Raw genomic sequence first — 18,925 nt, 5'->3', positions numbered from 1 at the left:
AATAATTACTTATGAGCACAATAAACAAATTTGTACAATTTATTATGCGCTTGCTAAATAATCCTTACATCTATGATGTGAGAAAACTGGTTTCATTTTTATTAAATGAAACATAATGACAGTGATTGGACCAATTTCTTCCTCTTTATTGAATGATAATGAACTCTCTAATGGTTTTCCACTTCTTCCGTAGTTTTTATAATTTTTCAAAATACATTGCATTGGATTATTAAAAACATACCATTCTAAACGCTCAGTGGCACTGATTTGATATATTTATAATTATTCTTAACATGCATTATTACACGTATTTGATAGATGTACATAAACAGTGATGCCTGTGAGGAACATATGAATTTTGAACCGCAAGTTGTGACGATTTTTCATAAAAAGCTTTTTCATCTTTTTCATATACAAAATACAATAAATAAGCATACATTGCACATTTTATTCAATATAAATTATTTTTCATTTTACAGTACATTAGTTGAATTCTCATTTTATGAATTTGAACTTACACCTTCTTAGTATTTTTATATTAAATATTTACTGCTTCTTTTTATTAAAAAGATGTATACAAGCACAATATATTTAAGAAACTAATATTTTATTGTCTAAATAATTGTATAAATAAAGAATAAAAGTATTATTATGAATGATATATTTGTATCATCCAAAAATATTAAACGTAATTTATAATAAATTCTTACAATAAATGATGCTTTTGAAGTAATGAGGAAAGCATCATTGTACTTAAAGAAGACTTTGTGTTTTAGGACTAAAATGTTATAAGTTCTGGTTCAAAATTCATTGTACGACACAATGCAAATAAAAGTTTGCGAAGGTAAATTAAATGTTCACACAATTCTAATAAATAGTGAACTTATACAGACTACTGCTAATATACTTATGGCTATTTTGAATGTCTCTTTTCTACTGGCACAGATCATTTCTGTTGTTACACGAATTAAACCGTTGATACTTAACACTTCCACTCGTTTATAGTTACAGTTTTCCCGTTTATCCTTTATTTGATTGCTTACTTTCCTTCAGAGAACTTCTCTCTTAAACTTTTGATCTTATGAACAAAATAAGTTTCTAAGGATTCTGCACACTTAAAGAAAGGTGATTCTTTCGGATTATAATAACGACAATTGTCAAATATTTTTGTCATATCTCCGATAAATTCACTTAATTTCTTGTAAGATCTGTCATTTATCCTCAATTCAATCGTTTGTAGATCTGCAAACATAATTAGTAGAAATATACTGGTAAGGAAAATTGTATTTCCTCTCTTGAATTTTAAATTCATCAAAGATTAAACAATATTGTTATATGGAATTTAAATAACACTTACCCATCGGCTCCTTTATAACTTTATAATAGTCTGGTGCTTCATTTGGATCTACTGGTTCCATAAATGGCCAAGCACTTTTATGTGCCTAAATATCAAAATTTTTGGTGTCAATAATTATAAAAAATAGTTTAACAAATAACTTTTTTATTATTTACAACTACCTTACCTGTATTTGCTTAATTAATTTTTTCAGGAGATCGAGGTCTTTTGCATTAAGATTTTTCATGTTAGCAAAATTAACAGAAGAATTTCGTTGACAATTTGGACAAACGTATTCATCGATATTGTCTGCTTCCGATTGTAGAATACCAACGCATCGACCATGGAACCAATCTTGACACTTATCGCAGCAAATATAAAATCTGCAGAAACAAGAATGTTAAAATATATGCTGATAGATCTAGAATAAGTCAATGTAATCTACAAATAAATTGGCACCATTACGTACTGAGATTCGTCATAAGGCTGTTTACATAAACAATATAACTCCTGTGTATCTCTTGCATGTCTACATTCTGTACAAACAAACTCAGAAAGTGTTTTACACATTTCTTCTGTAATTCCAACGCAATCTCCGTGGAACCAATTGTTACAAAGATCACATCCAACATAAAACCTAATTCAATACCATAATTCATAATATAATAAATATTATGAGTAAAGAATCTTTTTATAGTACTTACTTCGTTTCATCATATGGCGTTCTACATAAACAATATAACTTTTCTTTCTTGATTCTATTCGTAGCGGCAGCGGTTGAAGCACCCGGTGGTGTAGTATTGCTTCCTTGGGCTTTATACTTCCTTGGCCTTCCACCTCTATTAGGCGGACTAACTTGTTGAGACATTTGAGCATTTGCTTTACGCTTCGCACTTCCTACTTTTACCTCATCTTGTTTGTGTCTTTCTGCCTTGGTTCTCGAAGCTAATTCCGCTGATAAATCTTTCTATAATTTCAACAAAGAATAATATAAATAAATTTATATGAGTGTGTATATATTATAACAAATAACATATGCTAAATATATTTAATATATAATACCTGAATATCTATCTGTAATTCTTTTTCAAGCAGTGCTCTCTTCTTTAGAATATCCTTTTTAAGTAATTCTTTATGTCTAAATAACAAAACTTGCATTCGTGAGTGAACCTGTTGCTTTCTTCGTTGCTCTTGACTGTCTTTTAGCTTTGCTGCTCTTTTTTGTGGGGTAGACTCATTCTCTATTGGTTCAATCTTTTGTACTCTAAAAAGTAAATGGTATTATTAAAGAAAAGTGATTTTGTATAACAAAAAGTCTTTATTTTTTATATCTATTCTTAGATTTAGAAATTTACTTTGGAGTTTCACGACTTTCTTGTTTTAATGTGGGCTTCTTTCTAGGTGTTTCTGCCCAATCTGTATCTTTATCATTTGTTATTGATTGTACATTTGTAGATGAGGTCGTTGTTGGAATGTTAGAGGGTGCTGGTCTTTTACGAGATGGAACACGTGGAGTCGTAATTGTAGGCGTAGTATGAGTTTGATTATTGCTTGCTGAATTTTCAACACCCCCTTTCATCTGCTTCTCTTGGTATCGTTGTAGTTGTAGCAGCTTTTCTTCTATTTCAGGATTAAGGTTTTCTTGTTTCAATGCATTCTTGATGGCTGAAGATTTTTATAATAATAATTAGAATATTTGAAATAAAAATAGAAACAATTAAATATTTCTAATCCCATTGAAATCAAACAGTAAGGATAATATTAATTAATAACTAACTTTGTTGTATGTAATCAGGCGTTAAAATAAATTTGTTAGCCGAGGAATCGTTTCCTTCTTTTAAAGATTGCAAAGGTTGCTGACCATTAGCTACATTTGTTTTTTGCGATTCCTCTTCTGTAGTCACACTAGGTTGTGCAACTTGTTGAACAACTACTTTTGGTTTTTCGGGAGAACTTGAAGTTGCTGTCGATGGAAGCTCTGGAATGCTTTCAGTTCCCATTTGAGGTTCTATCGAAATTAAAATAGTATTAATACCATTACCAATTTAACTTAATGCAAAAGATATCAAATCATATAGATACAAACCAGTTGCTGCTGGTGGCGAAACAACTGGTTGTTGTGCAGTTTGTGGTTTTGTTGCTGGTGTAGCAGGTGTATTTGCTGTTGTAGAACTTTGAATCGATTGTTGACTACTAGGTGCAGGTTGAACAGCTAAATAAATTTTAGTAGGTCCCAAAACTCCTTGTTTTCCTGTTGCAGCTTGGGCTATAAAATATGTATAATATAAATATGCTAATAACATTAAATACATATATGACATGTATACGAACCTTTAAGTAGTTGTTGTTTCACCTGTTGCTGCACCATTACAAGTTGTTGCGGGGTAAAATCTGCGCCTTGTAAACCTTGTAAAACTATACGAGGACCTTGAGTAGTTTGTATAACTTGAGCAGTAACGCATTTAATGACAGTTCCAGGTGGTTGACCCGCTAATAAAGATGCTTCTACACTTCCAGGTGCTGGAGCATTGGAAGTTTGATTTGTTGTAGTTGTAGTAGTACTCGATGTCTCATTCGTCGATGTAGTACTACCAGTGCTATTATTTGTTGCATCAGTTGACTGTGCTCCTGTTGTTGCTGTAGTTGTTGATTGAGTAGATTGTAGTACAGGAACTAAAACATTCAAACAGTTCATTTTACTTAAATAGTTTTACTTTTAATTTTTTGGTCGAAACATTTATTTTTCAAGATATAAAATTTGAATATACCTTGTTTAGTTGGTGTTACAGTATTTTTTACAATAATACCACTGTTTGTCGAATTTAAATGTACAATTTGATTGCCTGTCGGAGTGCTACGAATAACCACTTGATGACCACCGATTGTCGTTAATTGAGCTTTACCCGTTGCAAGCTGTTGAGCTAAATTAGCATTAGTAACCACTATTTGATTTCCACTAATGACTTGTCCACCAGAAGATATGACCTATGTTATTAATTAATAAATTACTATTGCGTGCATATATTTTATTAAAATTGAATGCAACTGTAACATACTTGTGCACTTTGTACAATTTGTCCAGTATTGGCCACTACAATAGCATTTTTGGTTGGTTGTGTGGGTGTAGTGGCAATAGTTACAGTGGTTGCTGATGAACGTTGAATTCCTTGCTGAGATTGAGCTTGCGATTGCTGAACACCTTGTACTTGTGACGTTGTATTTGTTGTTGTTTTGGATGGACTAGTCTTAGTTGTACAATTAGCTGTCGTAGCCACTTTAGCTGTAGTTGTTGTAGCTGTTTTTGTCTTGAAAAAGGAATTTTATAAATTAATAAACCATTTTTATTTGGAATATTTTATCTCACAATATTTTACACACACACAACACACACAACACACACACACTAAGTTAATAATTTTACCTGTATGGTTGTTCCACCAGTTTGTGCAAGAGTAGTAATTGCTTGACTATTGTTTAACACATGAAGTTTTCCATCCGGCATTTGAACTAATTGTTGGCCAGGCATCAAACCTCGAACTTGAAGCTTTCCATCTGGGCCTCTTATAATTTGTACTCTTTGCTGAATTTGTTGTATAGAACCTATTTTATGAATATAAATTTAATTAGAAAAAGAAAAAAATAAATTGTAATCTAATTGTTGTTACTTGAATAAAAAATAATCAATGTTATAAATGTACCTGCTTGACCGGAAACTTTAATTAGGGACTGTTGATTTCCAGCTTGCTGCGTTTTCGGTAAAATGCTTGTAGGTCCAGAAACAACTTTTGTTGTTCCAAGAGATGCTATTTTAAAGAAAATATTATATATATACATAAATATCAAATACACGTTACATTTATGTATATATTTGATTTAATATTTATATATTTAATTTGGTATTTACATTTCGCCATATAAATACGCTTTGTACTAATAAAAGGCTTATTCTGTGCAGGTGTTGTCAAAAGGGAAGTTAGTTGTGATTTTGTCCCACTGTTTGGATTTGCTGGTATTGCAACTTTGGAAACCAATTTAACTGTGCCATCTGTGATAAAAAATTAATATTTTTTTGCTATGTAATAGTTACATCATATATCATATAATCAATTATAATTTTTCAGAATAGATTTGATTAATATATCTAAATCTTACCATGAGTGGAGTTAGCTGTAACTTTTACAACTTGTGTAGGTGAACCAGAATTGGCTGGGCTTTTTAGAGTTTCTAATGCTCTCTTTTGTTGATGAGCAGCTCTTTGCATGCGCAATTGCTGTTCCATCTTTTCTTTAATCTCTTCAGGTGTTGCTTTACCACTAACAAGTTGATCGCTCATACCAGAATTTGCGCCTGCATTTCGGTTAGAACCAACCGCGGATTGTGGTTGTCCCGATCGACTCCTAGTAATAATCTGGGCATTAGCCTTCTCTAACCTGGATAAGACACACACCAAGTGGAGGGTTAGTATCGAATGGTGTTAAGTAAGGATAGGTCAGAACTGAGTGATATCATAAGGTAAAAGCAATAGGAATTTAACACGTTCGTCGCCCAGCGTGATTCGGCTAAGTATCCTGTGGGGCCCAAATCCGATCGCCGGTACGCAGAACGTAAATAGGGCGACAAGCTGGAAGTCATTTTTTATCACCTTCGTTTATTATTTATCGCCTTCTATTCATTGTTTATCGCCTTCGATTCATTGTACAGAAAAAATTATTTATTTCTGAAATGAAGAAAGCGATAAGCTTTTCAGCTAGAGTATTCCGAAGGATCTTATGGCAAATATCTCAGATCTTTCATTTAGTCGAGAAGCATACTTGTGAGATGTACATCAGTGATTTTTTCATCCTCATGATGTTCAGTAAACAGTGTGAAAATATATTTGAAAGTGAGGATAGTAATGATGATGGAGTCTACAACTATTGTTCGAAGTGCCCAAAATCACCCCAAATGTGTTTGTTATGTTTTAACAAATACCATATGATATAGAATAATGTAATATATTATCCAGAATATAAATTAATAAAAAGTATGGTATAATGTATTTTTAATATTTTTATGTTCTGTATCCTATATATAATATCGTATATTTAATTAACTCGAACAAGAAGAGCGTCACCATACTTTGGTGACGGGGCCCCCACGGAAATATACCCATCACACAGATATGTGCAACGTGGCGACGAACGTGTTAACGCAATCATTAATATCCTAATTCTAGTAAAATTGTAGGGGAATACAGATATTTTAACAAATTGTAAAAAATTTACTTGTACGAAATTTTCTTGAAATGAAATGTTTAAATGGCAAAAGTCCAGAAGTTATAGTATAGATAGGAAATAGTATATTATAGATAGTTATAGTATAGTATAGATAGGAAAAGAAAAAAGAAGTTATAGATCAGAATATATAGAATAAATCATAATTTTTTTTGCTAAACATACCTATCACCATATTGTTTAATTTCCCACAGCTCCAATTTGTCCTCATCAACCCATTCTTCTGTAACTTGTGGTTCGGTGCTTTGTGGTGATTCTGGTCGTTTCCTTTTTCGCAGACCACTTCTTATAGATGTAACTTCTATAAAATATAATCACACATCATACCACTTATTTTTCAAAATTTATTTATTAATACAAACCTCTGACTTGTTTTGGAAGTTCCAAAGGTATAACAACTTTCCTACGTAAGTACTGCGTCTTATCTAAAAATTGGCCAACATGACGGTGTTTAAGAATTTCTAATGACATAATTTCCGTATCAGTTGTAATTTGATGTTTGCCATCTGTAGATAATGGTTTTGCAGCCATATCGTCCCAACGAAGACATGCCCATAATATTCTTAATTGAAGAGCTGCAGCAGCCAGTGATTTTATGCCAACTGTTCTGTATAACCAACAAGTCTTAAATAATGGTCTAGGGCAGGGATATGGCCATACTGACATATTTGCCTATAATAAAGAAATTAAAATTAATTCATTACATTGTATTATATTTTATTGTTTTTAATGCAAATTTTATTAATGAAATACCTTGGCCATATGATGAAAACCTTGAACTTGTATTCGTCCACCAACTCTAGCCAATTTACGCAATTCATGTTGTGGAAGTAGCAATATACTACGATGTTTATTTTTTGTACAAAATGTGGAACATAAAGGGTATTTAACAGGAGTGCGCTTCTTTTTTCTATCAGCCAAAGAGATTGCAACTTTCTTCAGATAAACTTTTCCTTCGGTTGAAGTAGTAGAGTACACTCTTTCTGTACCATCAGCATTTAATTCCTTAGCCATTGTACTTCTTTGCACTGTTCTTCCTCTTCGATTAACAATCATTGTCTTTTGTCCTGCACTTGTTTTAACTTCGGATGAAAATGTAACTGAATTTTGAGAACTTGTACTTTCCTGCATACTCTGTATAACACCATCAACTGACTTTATAGTCTGTTGTGTTGTAGTTACTGTCGTAGTAGTAACTATATTATTAGTTGTAGTGGTCACTACATGTTCTGAACTGACATCTTTACCATTAGATTCAACTTTTATTTTTTTGATAGGAGGCGAAGCAACATCTTTTACTACATTCGTAGCTGGTGTTTCTTCCGTACAATGAGTTGCAGATGCTACCGCGGATTCTAAATCTTTCCTGATTGCATCTCTAGCTTCATCATTTCCGTCTGTCTTTGAATTTGTTTGTGGTTGTTGTGCTATAGTTGCTCCAATTGATAAATTCGATGTCGATTGATTATTATTTAAAGCATTAGCTTTTCTTAACAATGCTATCAGATCGAGTTTTAGTCTTGCTTTTTGAAGACATATAGGAGAATAACAGGTAGATGTTAAACTTTGTGTTGTAGTTGTAATCTTTCCTGGTGGTGCAGTCATATTACAATATCGTGAATAACAACTAGTATTTTTACTAAATCTCATTATATTGGCATATTGAGCTTTAACGTGTTGAATATGCTTTCCTATTACAGTCAGCATTTCTCTGGTCGATGTAGGCATAGTTTTAGGCTGCTTTCCAGTAAGAATATTCTGTAAAGAATTATCAGCTCCATCTGTATCACTTTCTTCATTATTTTCTATATCAATTTCGGAATCTCCATCTGCTTTATGATTTGTCGATTGATTTAACAACTCCTTTGATTTCTCCTAAAATTAATGCGTATTTCAAAGAATACATAAATGATATGCTAGTATGTACTACTTATATTCTACTTTATTTTACCAATAATATCTTACAGTCATATCCAGTCATTACCAATAATATCTTACATCAATACTTACACTCTGTATTAATCTTCTTTCTTCTAAAAGTTTTAAATGTGTTCTACGTGCCAAGAAATCGTCGACCCTAGTCTTTTTAGCAATTTTTGGGTAATGAAGCCTCCCGTTAGTCGTTAGTGCCTTAATAATATCAATTTCTTCAAATTCTTTGATAGGTGTATAAACTTTCTCGATTTTCATACCAACTAAAACTATGGGTACAAAAAATTAATACCATAAGCTTGATGTATATACTTAAAAATAGTTGAATATTATTTTTACCGCACTCACATGATAAATTCATTTTTGTTTCCTGTTTAATCTGTTGCAGTTCTGTTTTTGCCACTGTTTTTTCTTCGGTTTTTGTATCTATTTCCGTTTTATTTTGTTTATCTTCAATTGGTTCTTTTTTTATGTTGTCTTCTTTGCACTCTTGTTTTATAGATGTGTCAATTGCTGTATCCTTTGATGATTCTTCCTCTTTAATCTCTTCTTTTACTTTAATATTCATATCATTTTCTTCTTTTTTAGAAGAGCAATATTCTTTTATCAAAAAATCATATGTAGGAGGATCTAAAGCTAATATTTTTAATCCTTCTTGATCTTTAATTTGTACCATAATTTTCTGTGGGCCTACTCGAAGACCCAATTTTGAGCTGTCAGAACATCTATAACGGCGACTAGCAGATACCCATAGCCATCCGCCTTGTCCGTGTACTCGATATTCTTCGCCTTTTTGTTTCCACACTTGATGTTTCAAACCCAAAGTATATTTGACAAAATTAAACAGACGATTACGTTCTTCTTCATCTTCTCTTTCCTTCTTATCTTTCTTATCCTGGCGCTTCTTCTCTTCTCGTTCAAGGGCTGTTACTCTTTGTAATTTCACGTGTCCAAGTTGATCATGCCATACACTAGCAAACACTACTGACTTAATGCATGCTTGTAAAACAATAAGAGCACGCGCAAAATCTCTGGGATTAACGCAAGCACCCACCGCCGTAGTCCAAGGTTTACGCAAAAGAGGCCAATTAGTATGCATAAATGATGATTGAATGCTACTTTCAAGTTGAAGAATTGTCTGTCGAAGTGTGCTTACTAAGAGAGCTCGCGTTCCTGTCAAACTCCCAACCCATTTGAATTCTGAGGCTTGTGTAAGCGAAAATTTGTGTGACAAATGCCTCTTTTTATCACGTTCTTCATTACGTTGGGCCTTATTCAGAGAAATAGGATTGGTACTGTATTGATTCACATATGATTTGAAGTTGTTATCCATCCCTAATTTAAAAAGATGTGTACCAGAAGCTATTTGATGAGCTTTCTGTCTTGTTAATCTAGTACCATCTCCCTCCTCTTTCAAACTTTTATCTAGTTTTTCTAACTCTTCCTTTGACAATTGTCCACTGCTACGTTTCTTTAAATCATCCATATTAAATGTCCTAGGTTGTAAAGATCCTGTTTTTGACCTTGTTACAATAGTATGTTTTTTTCCTATGAAAAAAATGTAGATTATTCTGTCTAATTAAATCAATTTTATAACTGCACAACTTACCATCTTTACCAATTTTTGAAATACCCTCTTCTCCTTCTAATACTTCTTCATCAATTTCTTCAGAGGATGACGATGATATACTAGCTTTAACATCTTTATTTACTCCATCTGTTAAATTGGTATCTACACCATCTGTTTCTACATTTTCTGTACCTAATTTTTGAGTATTTTCTTTTGCATTTGATTCTTCGGACGATTTTGTTTCCTGCTGTTCAGTGACAGCTGCCAATTTTTCTTCTAGAGAATCTGTACCTTCATGAATTCTGCGTACCATTTCTTCAGCTTCTTGCCTTTGTTTTTCTTTTTTCTCCTCTTCTTCTTTTTCTTGTTTCTCTTGACGTTCTTTTTGTAATTTTTGTATAAGACCTGCAATGCATATTTGATGAAAGTATTAAATACTATTCCCTTAAATCAGAAATAAAATTTAAAAAATGCAAAACTTTAGAAATGCAACCACTCACTGTTCTCTACTTCTAGGTATGATTTTTTGTTACCCTTGTACTGATTAGTGATCTGTTCTGTAAGTTCCATTTGTCTTACGATTTCATCTTTGTAATCTGATAATTCTCTATAAAGTGCAACTTCCATTTCATTACGGTCTAAACAAAGCATTAATTCTTCTAGCTGTAAAGGTGTGCTATAATACCAAACTTCTGCATCTTCACTTTCACTACAATAACCGATTTTATCAATCAATATTTCTTTAATATATAATGCAATACATCATATAGAAAATTCTTATTTTTGTACAGTATACTTACACAAAAATTCTTCTTGCAAGAAACCAATATTTTCTGCCATGCCTATCAAATCCTAGATGTTCTTGACGACATAGTGAACCATTTTTCTCAACATCAGGTATACAATCAGCAACTCCTGTAACTTTGTGAGCTTTGCATGTACTACATTGCCAGTCTTCAGTAGGAACATCAACCAATGGAGGTTCAACACATTCTAAGTGGAACACTGCTGGGCAAGTTTCACAACATAATAAATCTCCCAGACGATGACATACTCTACAGTGATCGTCATAGTGCATATTTCCTATAAGATGATAGTATTTATGATACATACTGCCATCATAATATATTATAAGGAATATTTTGTAATTGATTAATTTATTAATCAATTACAAAATATTAATTAATGTAAATTATTAATAAATTAATAAAGGTATTAATAAATTAAAAAGTCGATTAAAATAATTTTTAATATACATATTGACATTAAGGAAATATTAATAATTAATTAATATGCAAATTGATACATATAATGTCCAATCACTGAAAAATGTTTTAACATTCATATTTGCAAAGGGACAAAGACTTCAGCATGGACATATAAAATTTTCCTGCTGATCAAATAATAATTTATATATTTCTAAATATGAACATTTATGAATTGTTATGTAAAAGAATATACATAAGAAATAAAACAACATGAAATACCATTTAGAGTACCTTCGTGCAGCAGGTCTTCTCTTACTGGATTTGTAATTAAAAATTGATCTGTCAAAAATTGTAGCACCTTGATTCTATCTTCAACAGAAGTAAAAGGATATTCGCACGTTGATAAAATATGTAAAATATTTTGATCAAAAGACTTGTCACTTTCTACGTAAGAACGTAATGCTTCTGACCAAGTCATAGAATCCACAAAGTATAAGCTAACATTCACAGAGTCTTTCTGATCTAGAGGACCAAAGTGTGTTTGTTGAGAATCTTCTTCTCTAAGAAGCGCTTTGATGAGCATAATATGTATCTCAGCCAATAGATTAGTTTGATCTTCGCACATAAGTGCAGCACAGAAATCTTCAAACCTAAAGGCTGAAAGACGTACCAAAGTACGAAAGTGTCTCAATACTTCATAAATAGATAAACATGGCATAACAAGTTCTCTAGGGACTAATAGATCATCAGATGATTTAGGTAAATTTAACGGCGGCAATTCCCTATTTTGGAGCCATAATGGTTCTGGACTTGGTGGCCTTTGCTGACTAAGCAGTGTTTTACGGGGTGTGCCACTAGTAGTACTATAACTGGAAAGGGAAAAGTCACTGTCACTGGAGGGATCAGGTTCTTCTATACTTTCAGATGAGTCTGCATCGCTTTGCAGAAGATCCTCTTCAACTTCACTTTTTTCACTGGACTCATCTCCAAAGTCTGACCCATAATGATATTCAGAATCGTGATAATCAACGTTTGGGTTGTAACCTCGGCGTTGATATGCACCAGAACTTGAGTGACCACCTTTTCGTGAATGTCTGTCTCTGGGTCCTCGAGATTTTCGAGTTCGCGTACTTCGTCTGCTTTCCTCGCTTTCAACTGGCGATGATGGTCTTGAAGGTGTCGGTGTACTTGGTTGTGAGTTTGGTGTTTCCGAACCCTTGTTTTGCAAATATTTCGGCTTCTTCATAAGATGGTATTGAAATTTTTTGGGCCTTTCCATGACCACCGATTTCGGAGGTCGGCCCCGTCTCTTCGACCCTCTCCCCGTCATTGTTCGTCACACACTGTCAACGAAATGGCACTTACTTAACACGTGGTTTATGGAAACGCGTGCTTGTAAACAAATACAAATGACATCGTAGGAATGAAATGGAACTCATGTTTGTACTCTGATCTTTGCGCCATTTTTCGGCTATGGTCACGTGACCAAACACAATTCTTTCATGATCAAACGTTTCGGTACGATCTTGCGTGGCTTTTATTTTTCTGTCGACGAACGACAATCACTTTCCCGTAATTATAACAACTTGTATTACTACTAGTAACGACCAAAATAAGTACAGAATTATTCACTGACGCGAATGTAAGGGGAATTTACAATATCTAATCTTTTAAGAGAGCGCTGCTGCAATTGGTTCATCGAATAGCCGCCATGTCTGGCCTCGAACGCATCTACTCCAAAAGTAGAGAAAAATCTTTGATAAAATTTTCCTTTCTCCTATCTAGAACAATCTGTTGCTCGACACATTCCCCTCGACTGAGTTCTGACAAGATTCATGCAATGCAGAAACTAATTGATTGCTTTTTAATTTCTCACGAAACGTACAGAAGATCCAATCGCTTTCACCGTAACTACACAAGAGCCTGTCAGATCAACAATAGGTGGCGACATGCGCGGTTGGAAGAACGCGATTCTAACCACACTTCCGATAAATATGCTTCCTTCGCATTATTTGTTTCCTCGATTTTTCACAAGTATCCCTATTTTAATCCACTACACTTATTATTTCCAACAAATTATGCAATTAATTTGCATACACGATCGAACGAATTCGCTGTTACCCGCAAGAGAGAAATCTAACCTTAGTTATAGAGAAGCTTCGATAGAGGACACCACTATAATTCCAAATTGTGTGTCGTTTTGTCGGTACACATTCTTTTTAGCTCATAGTATCATACTAATTAAAAATTAATATTATTAATATCAAAGAAAAAATTTTTCCTATATTTATCATGTAATTTAGTTAATAATAAATTTCAACTAATTTAAGAAAAATCGGCGATGAACGCGACATCTTCCTAATTGAAGCTAAAATTCTGTCAAGTTTAAACTGATGTTGCACAATTTTTTTCTTTCAATACAAACTTAGTTATTAATTATTGTTAACAACAGTTGTTTCCTAAATGCCATAAAAGAAAATACTTTGTATTAAAAATAAGAATTTTCTACAAACGTTATTCTTTCTAGTACATTTAACAATCACATAAAAGTTGATAGAAGTTGCCAATCAGATACATACATAGCAATATATTATGATTAAATGCATGTTTATTAAATACTTGTTTAAGTAATAAAATAATAAAACTAAAATTTACAAGAATAATTTATCGACGATAAATCATCGAATTAACGTCATATGTATTATAATAATGTATTTCCAAAATTGATTCCTAGATGAACGAGAAAATAATGTATCTTTAATTAGCCACTTAAGTAATAACAAACAAAAAAGAAACAATTTTTGGAAGCATAATACGTAGGATAGTACATGGATATATATTAGTAAGAACGACATAAGATTCTCGTATGATGTAATTTTGACAAAAATTATGGCGCCATCTTTGAAACGGATGTCAGTGGTTGGAAAGCATTAGCGCCAGTATGAAAGCACGAAGGAGGGAGAGGGGATTAAAGAAAAATGGCCGTCAAGCGAAAATCGAGAAATACGAAAAACGAACGAGAGTGTAACAATCGAATGTGAATACGAGTCGGCGGTTTTTTTTACGAATTAATCACGGAATAACGAACGAAATGCCAAACGATATGAGAATGTATACGTTAAAGCCGATTGTTTCCTTGCCACAAATGTTGCATCATAGGAAAACGATGTACGAAATGCGAAATATTCATGAAGAACAATCAACAGACGACCATATGGAAGCCGAGAACAAGATCGTGCCTGATATCACTGAGCAGGTTATCAGCTTTTTAAAGGTTTTCATCATTTCTGTTATCTTGCCGACGTGAACGAGAATGTTGCTAGTTTAACTGGAATGAACGGTTTACTCACGCGTTTATTAAGCATGGTAGCTACGAGTGTTTCTTCTGTCTCAAGCTTGTTGTGCATGACTCCTCCCAAAATTTCCACAAGCACTAATCACGATCGACCGGGAATATGGTTCTACAGACTTGATCGATGCTTGCCCCTCCAATTTTTCAACTAACAGGACCTTACGCGGCTACGGCAGATGAAAAATTCAGTTCGTTTAAAGGATAAGCGGGAATGCGCTGATAATTAGTATAGAAGGGCAAGCTTACTAAATTAGAACTGCACTGAAAGCTACAAAGTACAGTTGTATAACCAAACACATGTAAAACCTAACCCAGTAAAAAGATGTATGTACTTTGTAGATATTTACTGGCATTAATCAACAATGTTAGTGATCACCTATCAAATCTATTCTCCATAACCCTATGTTTTTAGACATTTTTTTTTCTGAAGTGGAAATAGTAAATACATGAATGTTGAATGTTGCTAGTATTTTTTAACTTGAAACAGAGTTTTGAGTATATTTTATGAGAAACTGTATTATCATAACCATTATATTGAATTGTGAGGTTTAGATTGTGATCGATTAGTAATTATAATGATGATGTTATGTATGAAAACTGCTTTGACAATGTTTGGAAAATAGAAAAATTTTCTTCTGTCATGATGTTTAAATTATAATTGATAGATTCCATACAGTAATGTCAAATAATTTTAGCTTTATTTCAGAACTATCTAGTTAATTTATTCCTCTTATTAAGGTTTATATTATGGTAATCACTAATTCTTTATATGGGTAATATTAAATGTACCTTAAAGTAAGATTTTATTTCAGAGTCCACTACCAGAATATAATGCATTAGAAGCACGGCAAGAAAAGATACTGGCACAACTTGCAGAACTTAAGAAGCAAGTTTCAACACTTTCTGGATTTTTAAGACAAACAAAACAAACTACAGTAGTTGATAAAAGTTCTACAGTTAATAAGAGCCAGGTAATATAAATGTAAGATAATATTTTTAATCTTTTAAGTAAGAAGTTCACATGAGAATTTATTAACATTGACTTTTATAGGAGCCAATTAATGTGAATCTTATCATTAATGTGAATCCTAAAAGACAACCTTATTTTATATCAGCGTTGCAAAAGTTGTGGAAAGATACTGATATTAAAGTACAAACTTATGTTCATTCAAGTATTAATAAAGAAGTATCTGTTAATTATGAATCAACTACAAGTTCTTCTAAAAATAATATTATTAATTTATCATTGATCTGGAAAAATGGTAAAATAAATCATATTTATGGAAATAGTTAAATAGTAAAAGATATGCACTTACAAAAAGCTTTATTTTCAGTTAATGATCTGGAACTTATATCTGGTCTATATAGTTACTATATAACTGGCGAAACAAATTTTTTAAGATATTTAAGTAGATTAATAAATTCGCATAATTATGAAAATTCCGATTGTACAGAAAAGATAAACACTACTGACTTGATATTAGATTTGTGTCATTCTTTATATTTTGAAGAATCAGCAAAGAAAAAGCAAGAAATATTATCTTTAATAGCAGATAAATTAAATTGGCCAGATAAAAAGGACTTTGATATAGCAGACGTTGCTGTATGGTGTACAATTAAACAATTTTTTCCCAAAAAATATCCGCCAAAACTTAACAAGTGGTATGAAGCATGTGAAAAACATTTTGTATAAATAAAAATCTCTTATTAAGACATATTTATTATTTATTTGTATAAACATACAGTTTCAATTGTTTTAAAAATATTCCAAAACTTAGTAAGAACATCATTGATCAAAATTATAAAAAAATAGTGTGCATAAAATTATATAAATTTTATTAAAATATTAACACATACTTAGAATATGTTGTACAAGTAATGTATAATTTCAGACGCGATTTGTTTGAATTCGTCATTAATATATAGAAATGTGGATAAAAACAATTTTATCCTTGAATTAATTCTTATTGGCAGTGTGTAGAGACAATCATATCTTCATTTGTACGAAGATTAAGTTTTTATGACACAGGATGACAATAATTGATACTTGATATTAACAAATAGGGGAATTAATGCTATATATAAAAATCAGAAAGCAAGTTTTCTAATATAATATTAAGAATAAAGAATGTATCGTTTTTAAAAGTAAATATTTATCAAACAGTTTGCTATCTAGTTCATGACATATATTAATTATAATTTTTGATTTGTAATTGATATTATGGTTGTGTTTAACGAAAAATCAATCAAATTAAAAGTTCGAGTATAATTTTATCAACCTTGTTTCATTAACTAATTACAATTAATAATTATTCTATTAAATATAATAGAATTATAGCTGCCATCATTGAACTGTTCAATTATTTTCATTGTCTTATATTTTCAATAATACATATAATCCGAGATTTTAGCGTATATTATCGAAGAATATTTCAAAATTTGCTTTACATTTTCTACGATTTCTTAACATTTTGTTTATATCGTTTCTATGATCTTTTTATTACAAAATAAGTATCAAGCAAAAAAGACATTTCATGCATCAATATCAGTCTGAAATGCTTTTTAACTTTAAAACAATAATTACATAGATTAAATGCATTATGGTAAGAAGATTACTGTTCTAAAAATGAATAAGTCTGTGTATGATAACGTTTTACAATACTGTAAGTGTAATATTATATACTACAAATGAATTCACGATATTGCGGTGAATTAAATAGATTGCATTTTCTTTATATGCAAATGTCAATGCATTAAAGTCATGTCTTTTTCTTCTTCATTCTATGATTTAAAAAGAAAGATGAAAATAGGTGATAGATATCTATTTGAAGAAGATAAATATATGTTGTTGAAAGATTACTTAGCATAAACTTTTATCTAACGTTGCCTAAGCTGTGCACTAAATGTACAAGTGTTGTATCGGTATTTGTTATTTTGTAATTTATATAAATTTTATGTACATTATACATAATAATATTAAAAACAAAGACCCTTAAAGATAGAAATTCACGCAGTCGCATTTCACGTAATGTTCTCTATTTATTCGGTACGATAACTTTATCAGACTCATCTTTAGTCTATGAAGATTAATTGAAATTGATATGATAGGCCTGATTGTGAACTGTTCATATATTTAGATCGATATCTTATATCAAACAACTTTTATTTTGTTGCACAAATGTCAATTAGAAACATTAAAAAAATGTATTCATATAAGTGGAAAAGATTTATAAGTGATACTGTGATTAATATGTTCGTATGTTTTAATGGATTATAATTTAGTTGTTTTTATCATATTAATGTAGTATTAAAATATTATTTTGTTTTTTGAGTTTATTAATTATATATGCGGTTACCTCTGGCAGTTTTCGATACGATATTGTTTTTTATTATTATTAATGATATTCTATTTCATTTTTAATACGTTATATTAACAGATTGTTTCAAACTTATCTTTCTTACACTTAAAAAAATGCGCAAGCATTACGTTATTCGAGATCCATGCAATATTTTGTCCCAACTTCACTTAATGAAAGTAAAAATATTCATTATACACATTTTGACTTTACCTAAAATTATAAATAATATGTATTTCAATATATCACAATATGGTGGTGCCAAAGCATTTTAAAATTACTATACGAAGTATCAGCGTGCGTGAAACACTCATAAATTTGTGTTTCAACATAAGTCTTTAACTCTGTGTATTTCAATTTCAGTGCTGAGCCATTCAAATTCTAACTATTCTGCTTCATGAAAATGATCAAAATTTTAACAATATCTCTTTTTATACATATTTAACAATTTTCTTTTTTTTCCAAATTATTTATATGCTTCAAAATTAATTCGTGCTCAGCATAAATTTATTTTACTTTAATCGTATAACGATTATAAATTTTGCTAGTCTATAATTCGGCACCCTATCTACTTAACGAAAACTTTCATTTTTTATTATGAACAGATTATACGAAAGACGAAAAACCAGGTAATGGTGCTCTCGACCTTGCCATATTGTTCATAATAATTTGTCCCCCATTTAAACTGACAACGGCACTACCTTCAGGTTCAGAATCAGTGTACGATGAATAATTTCTAACTGGTTTCTGACGTTTCCAGGACTGTCTTAAGGAATCATTAACATTAGCGTAATGATTTACGAAGGAATGTGGATCCGATTGTACACTTTCATTCTCGCTCTCAGATCCCTATAACACAAAATATGTTATGTATAATGCATATGTTTTGTACATATAT

The 18,925-nt window shown here is 31.5% G+C and overlaps 3 protein-coding genes across 12 annotated transcripts in view; 1 reads left to right on the top strand and 2 right to left on the bottom strand.

The window, feature by feature from the left end:
- Nucleotides 1–171: 171 nt before the first annotated feature.
- LOC122566078 (nucleosome-remodeling factor subunit NURF301) lies at nucleotides 172–15,451 on the bottom strand. 5 transcript variants are annotated; one of them, XM_043722803.1, is made up of 26 exons: nucleotides 14,670–15,451; nucleotides 11,599–12,662; nucleotides 10,912–11,194; nucleotides 10,612–10,820; nucleotides 10,151–10,516; nucleotides 8,890–10,089; nucleotides 8,620–8,810; nucleotides 7,363–8,484; nucleotides 6,972–7,281; nucleotides 6,775–6,910; nucleotides 5,489–5,766; nucleotides 5,241–5,381; nucleotides 5,035–5,139; nucleotides 4,758–4,936; nucleotides 4,393–4,641; nucleotides 4,105–4,321; nucleotides 3,668–4,009; nucleotides 3,423–3,602; nucleotides 3,114–3,344; nucleotides 2,692–3,001; nucleotides 2,399–2,600; nucleotides 2,041–2,303; nucleotides 1,806–1,973; nucleotides 1,524–1,719; nucleotides 1,358–1,442; nucleotides 172–1,242 (listed from the first exon to the last, which is right to left on the bottom strand). In XM_043722803.1, the coding sequence occupies exons 2-26, from the start codon at nucleotides 12,647–12,649 to the stop codon at nucleotides 1,040–1,042; spliced, it is 8,217 nt and encodes a 2,738-aa protein (XP_043578738.1). In that variant the 5' UTR covers nucleotides 12,650–12,662; nucleotides 14,670–15,451; the 3' UTR covers nucleotides 172–1,039. The 5 variants fall into 5 exon arrangements, with proteins under 5 accessions (XP_043578738.1, XP_043578737.1, XP_043578741.1 ...); XM_043722802.1 differs by lacking the exon at nucleotides 14,670–15,451 and having other exon boundaries at nucleotides 11,599–13,198; XM_043722806.1 differs by lacking the exon at nucleotides 14,670–15,451 and having other exon boundaries at nucleotides 3,198–3,344; nucleotides 11,599–13,198.
- Nucleotides 14,241–16,384, top strand: LOC122566085. Of its 2 annotated transcripts, none has more exons than XM_043722823.1 (4): nucleotides 14,241–14,575; nucleotides 15,484–15,642; nucleotides 15,723–15,933; nucleotides 16,006–16,384. In XM_043722823.1, the coding sequence occupies exons 1-4, from the start codon at nucleotides 14,411–14,413 to the stop codon at nucleotides 16,362–16,364; spliced, it is 894 nt and encodes a 297-aa protein (XP_043578758.1). In that variant the 5' UTR covers nucleotides 14,241–14,410; the 3' UTR covers nucleotides 16,365–16,384. The 2 variants fall into 2 exon arrangements, with proteins under 2 accessions (XP_043578758.1, XP_043578757.1); XM_043722822.1 differs by having other exon boundaries at nucleotides 14,241–14,593.
- The window catches only part of LOC122566080 (protein sidekick), a 43,477-nt gene continuing 40,933 nt past the window's right edge, over nucleotides 16,382–18,925 (bottom strand). For 3 of the 5 annotated variants that reach the window (XM_043722809.1, XM_043722810.1, XM_043722812.1), the window contains one exon: nucleotides 16,383–18,876. In XM_043722809.1, coding sequence (XP_043578744.1) covers nucleotides 18,634–18,876 — 243 coding nt within the window. In that variant the 3' untranslated portion in view covers nucleotides 16,383–18,633. Of the gene's footprint in view, nucleotides 18,877–18,925 lie in introns of all 5 variants that reach the window. The other 2 variants (XM_043722807.1, XM_043722808.1) reach the window with 1 other exon arrangement.

Source organism: Bombus pyrosoma, linkage group LG3 (assembly GCF_014825855.1).
Source record: "Bombus pyrosoma isolate SC7728 linkage group LG3, ASM1482585v1, whole genome shotgun sequence".
In the NCBI taxonomy this organism is placed as follows: Eukaryota; Metazoa; Arthropoda; class Insecta; order Hymenoptera; family Apidae; genus Bombus; species Bombus pyrosoma.
This window is presented reverse-complemented; position numbering and strand designations above follow the sequence as displayed.

Excerpts from the sequence above, each read along its gene's own strand:
- LOC122566085 (XM_043722822.1), top strand. The coding sequence starts at position 14,411 with ATGCCAAACGATATGAGAATGTATACGTTAAAGCCGATTGTTTCCTTG. Across the intron at positions 15,643-15,722 it reads CTACAGTTAATAAGAGCCAG|GAGCCAATTAATGTGAATCT; the intron begins GTAATATAAATG and ends TGACTTTTATAG. Across the intron at positions 15,934-16,005 it reads ATCATTGATCTGGAAAAATG|TTAATGATCTGGAACTTATA; the intron begins GTAAAATAAATC and ends CTTTATTTTCAG.
- LOC122566078 (XM_043722803.1), bottom strand. The coding sequence starts at position 12,649 with ATGACGGGGAGAGGGTCGAAGAGACGGGGCCGACCTCCGAAATCGGTG. Across the intron at positions 1,720-1,805 it reads CAGCCTTATGACGAATCTCA|ATTTTATATTTGCTGCGATA; the intron begins GTACGTAATGGT and ends TTGTTTCTGCAG. Across the intron at positions 1,443-1,523 it reads AATTAATTAAGCAAATACAG|GCACATAAAAGTGCTTGGCC; the intron begins GTAAGGTAGTTG and ends TTTGATATTTAG.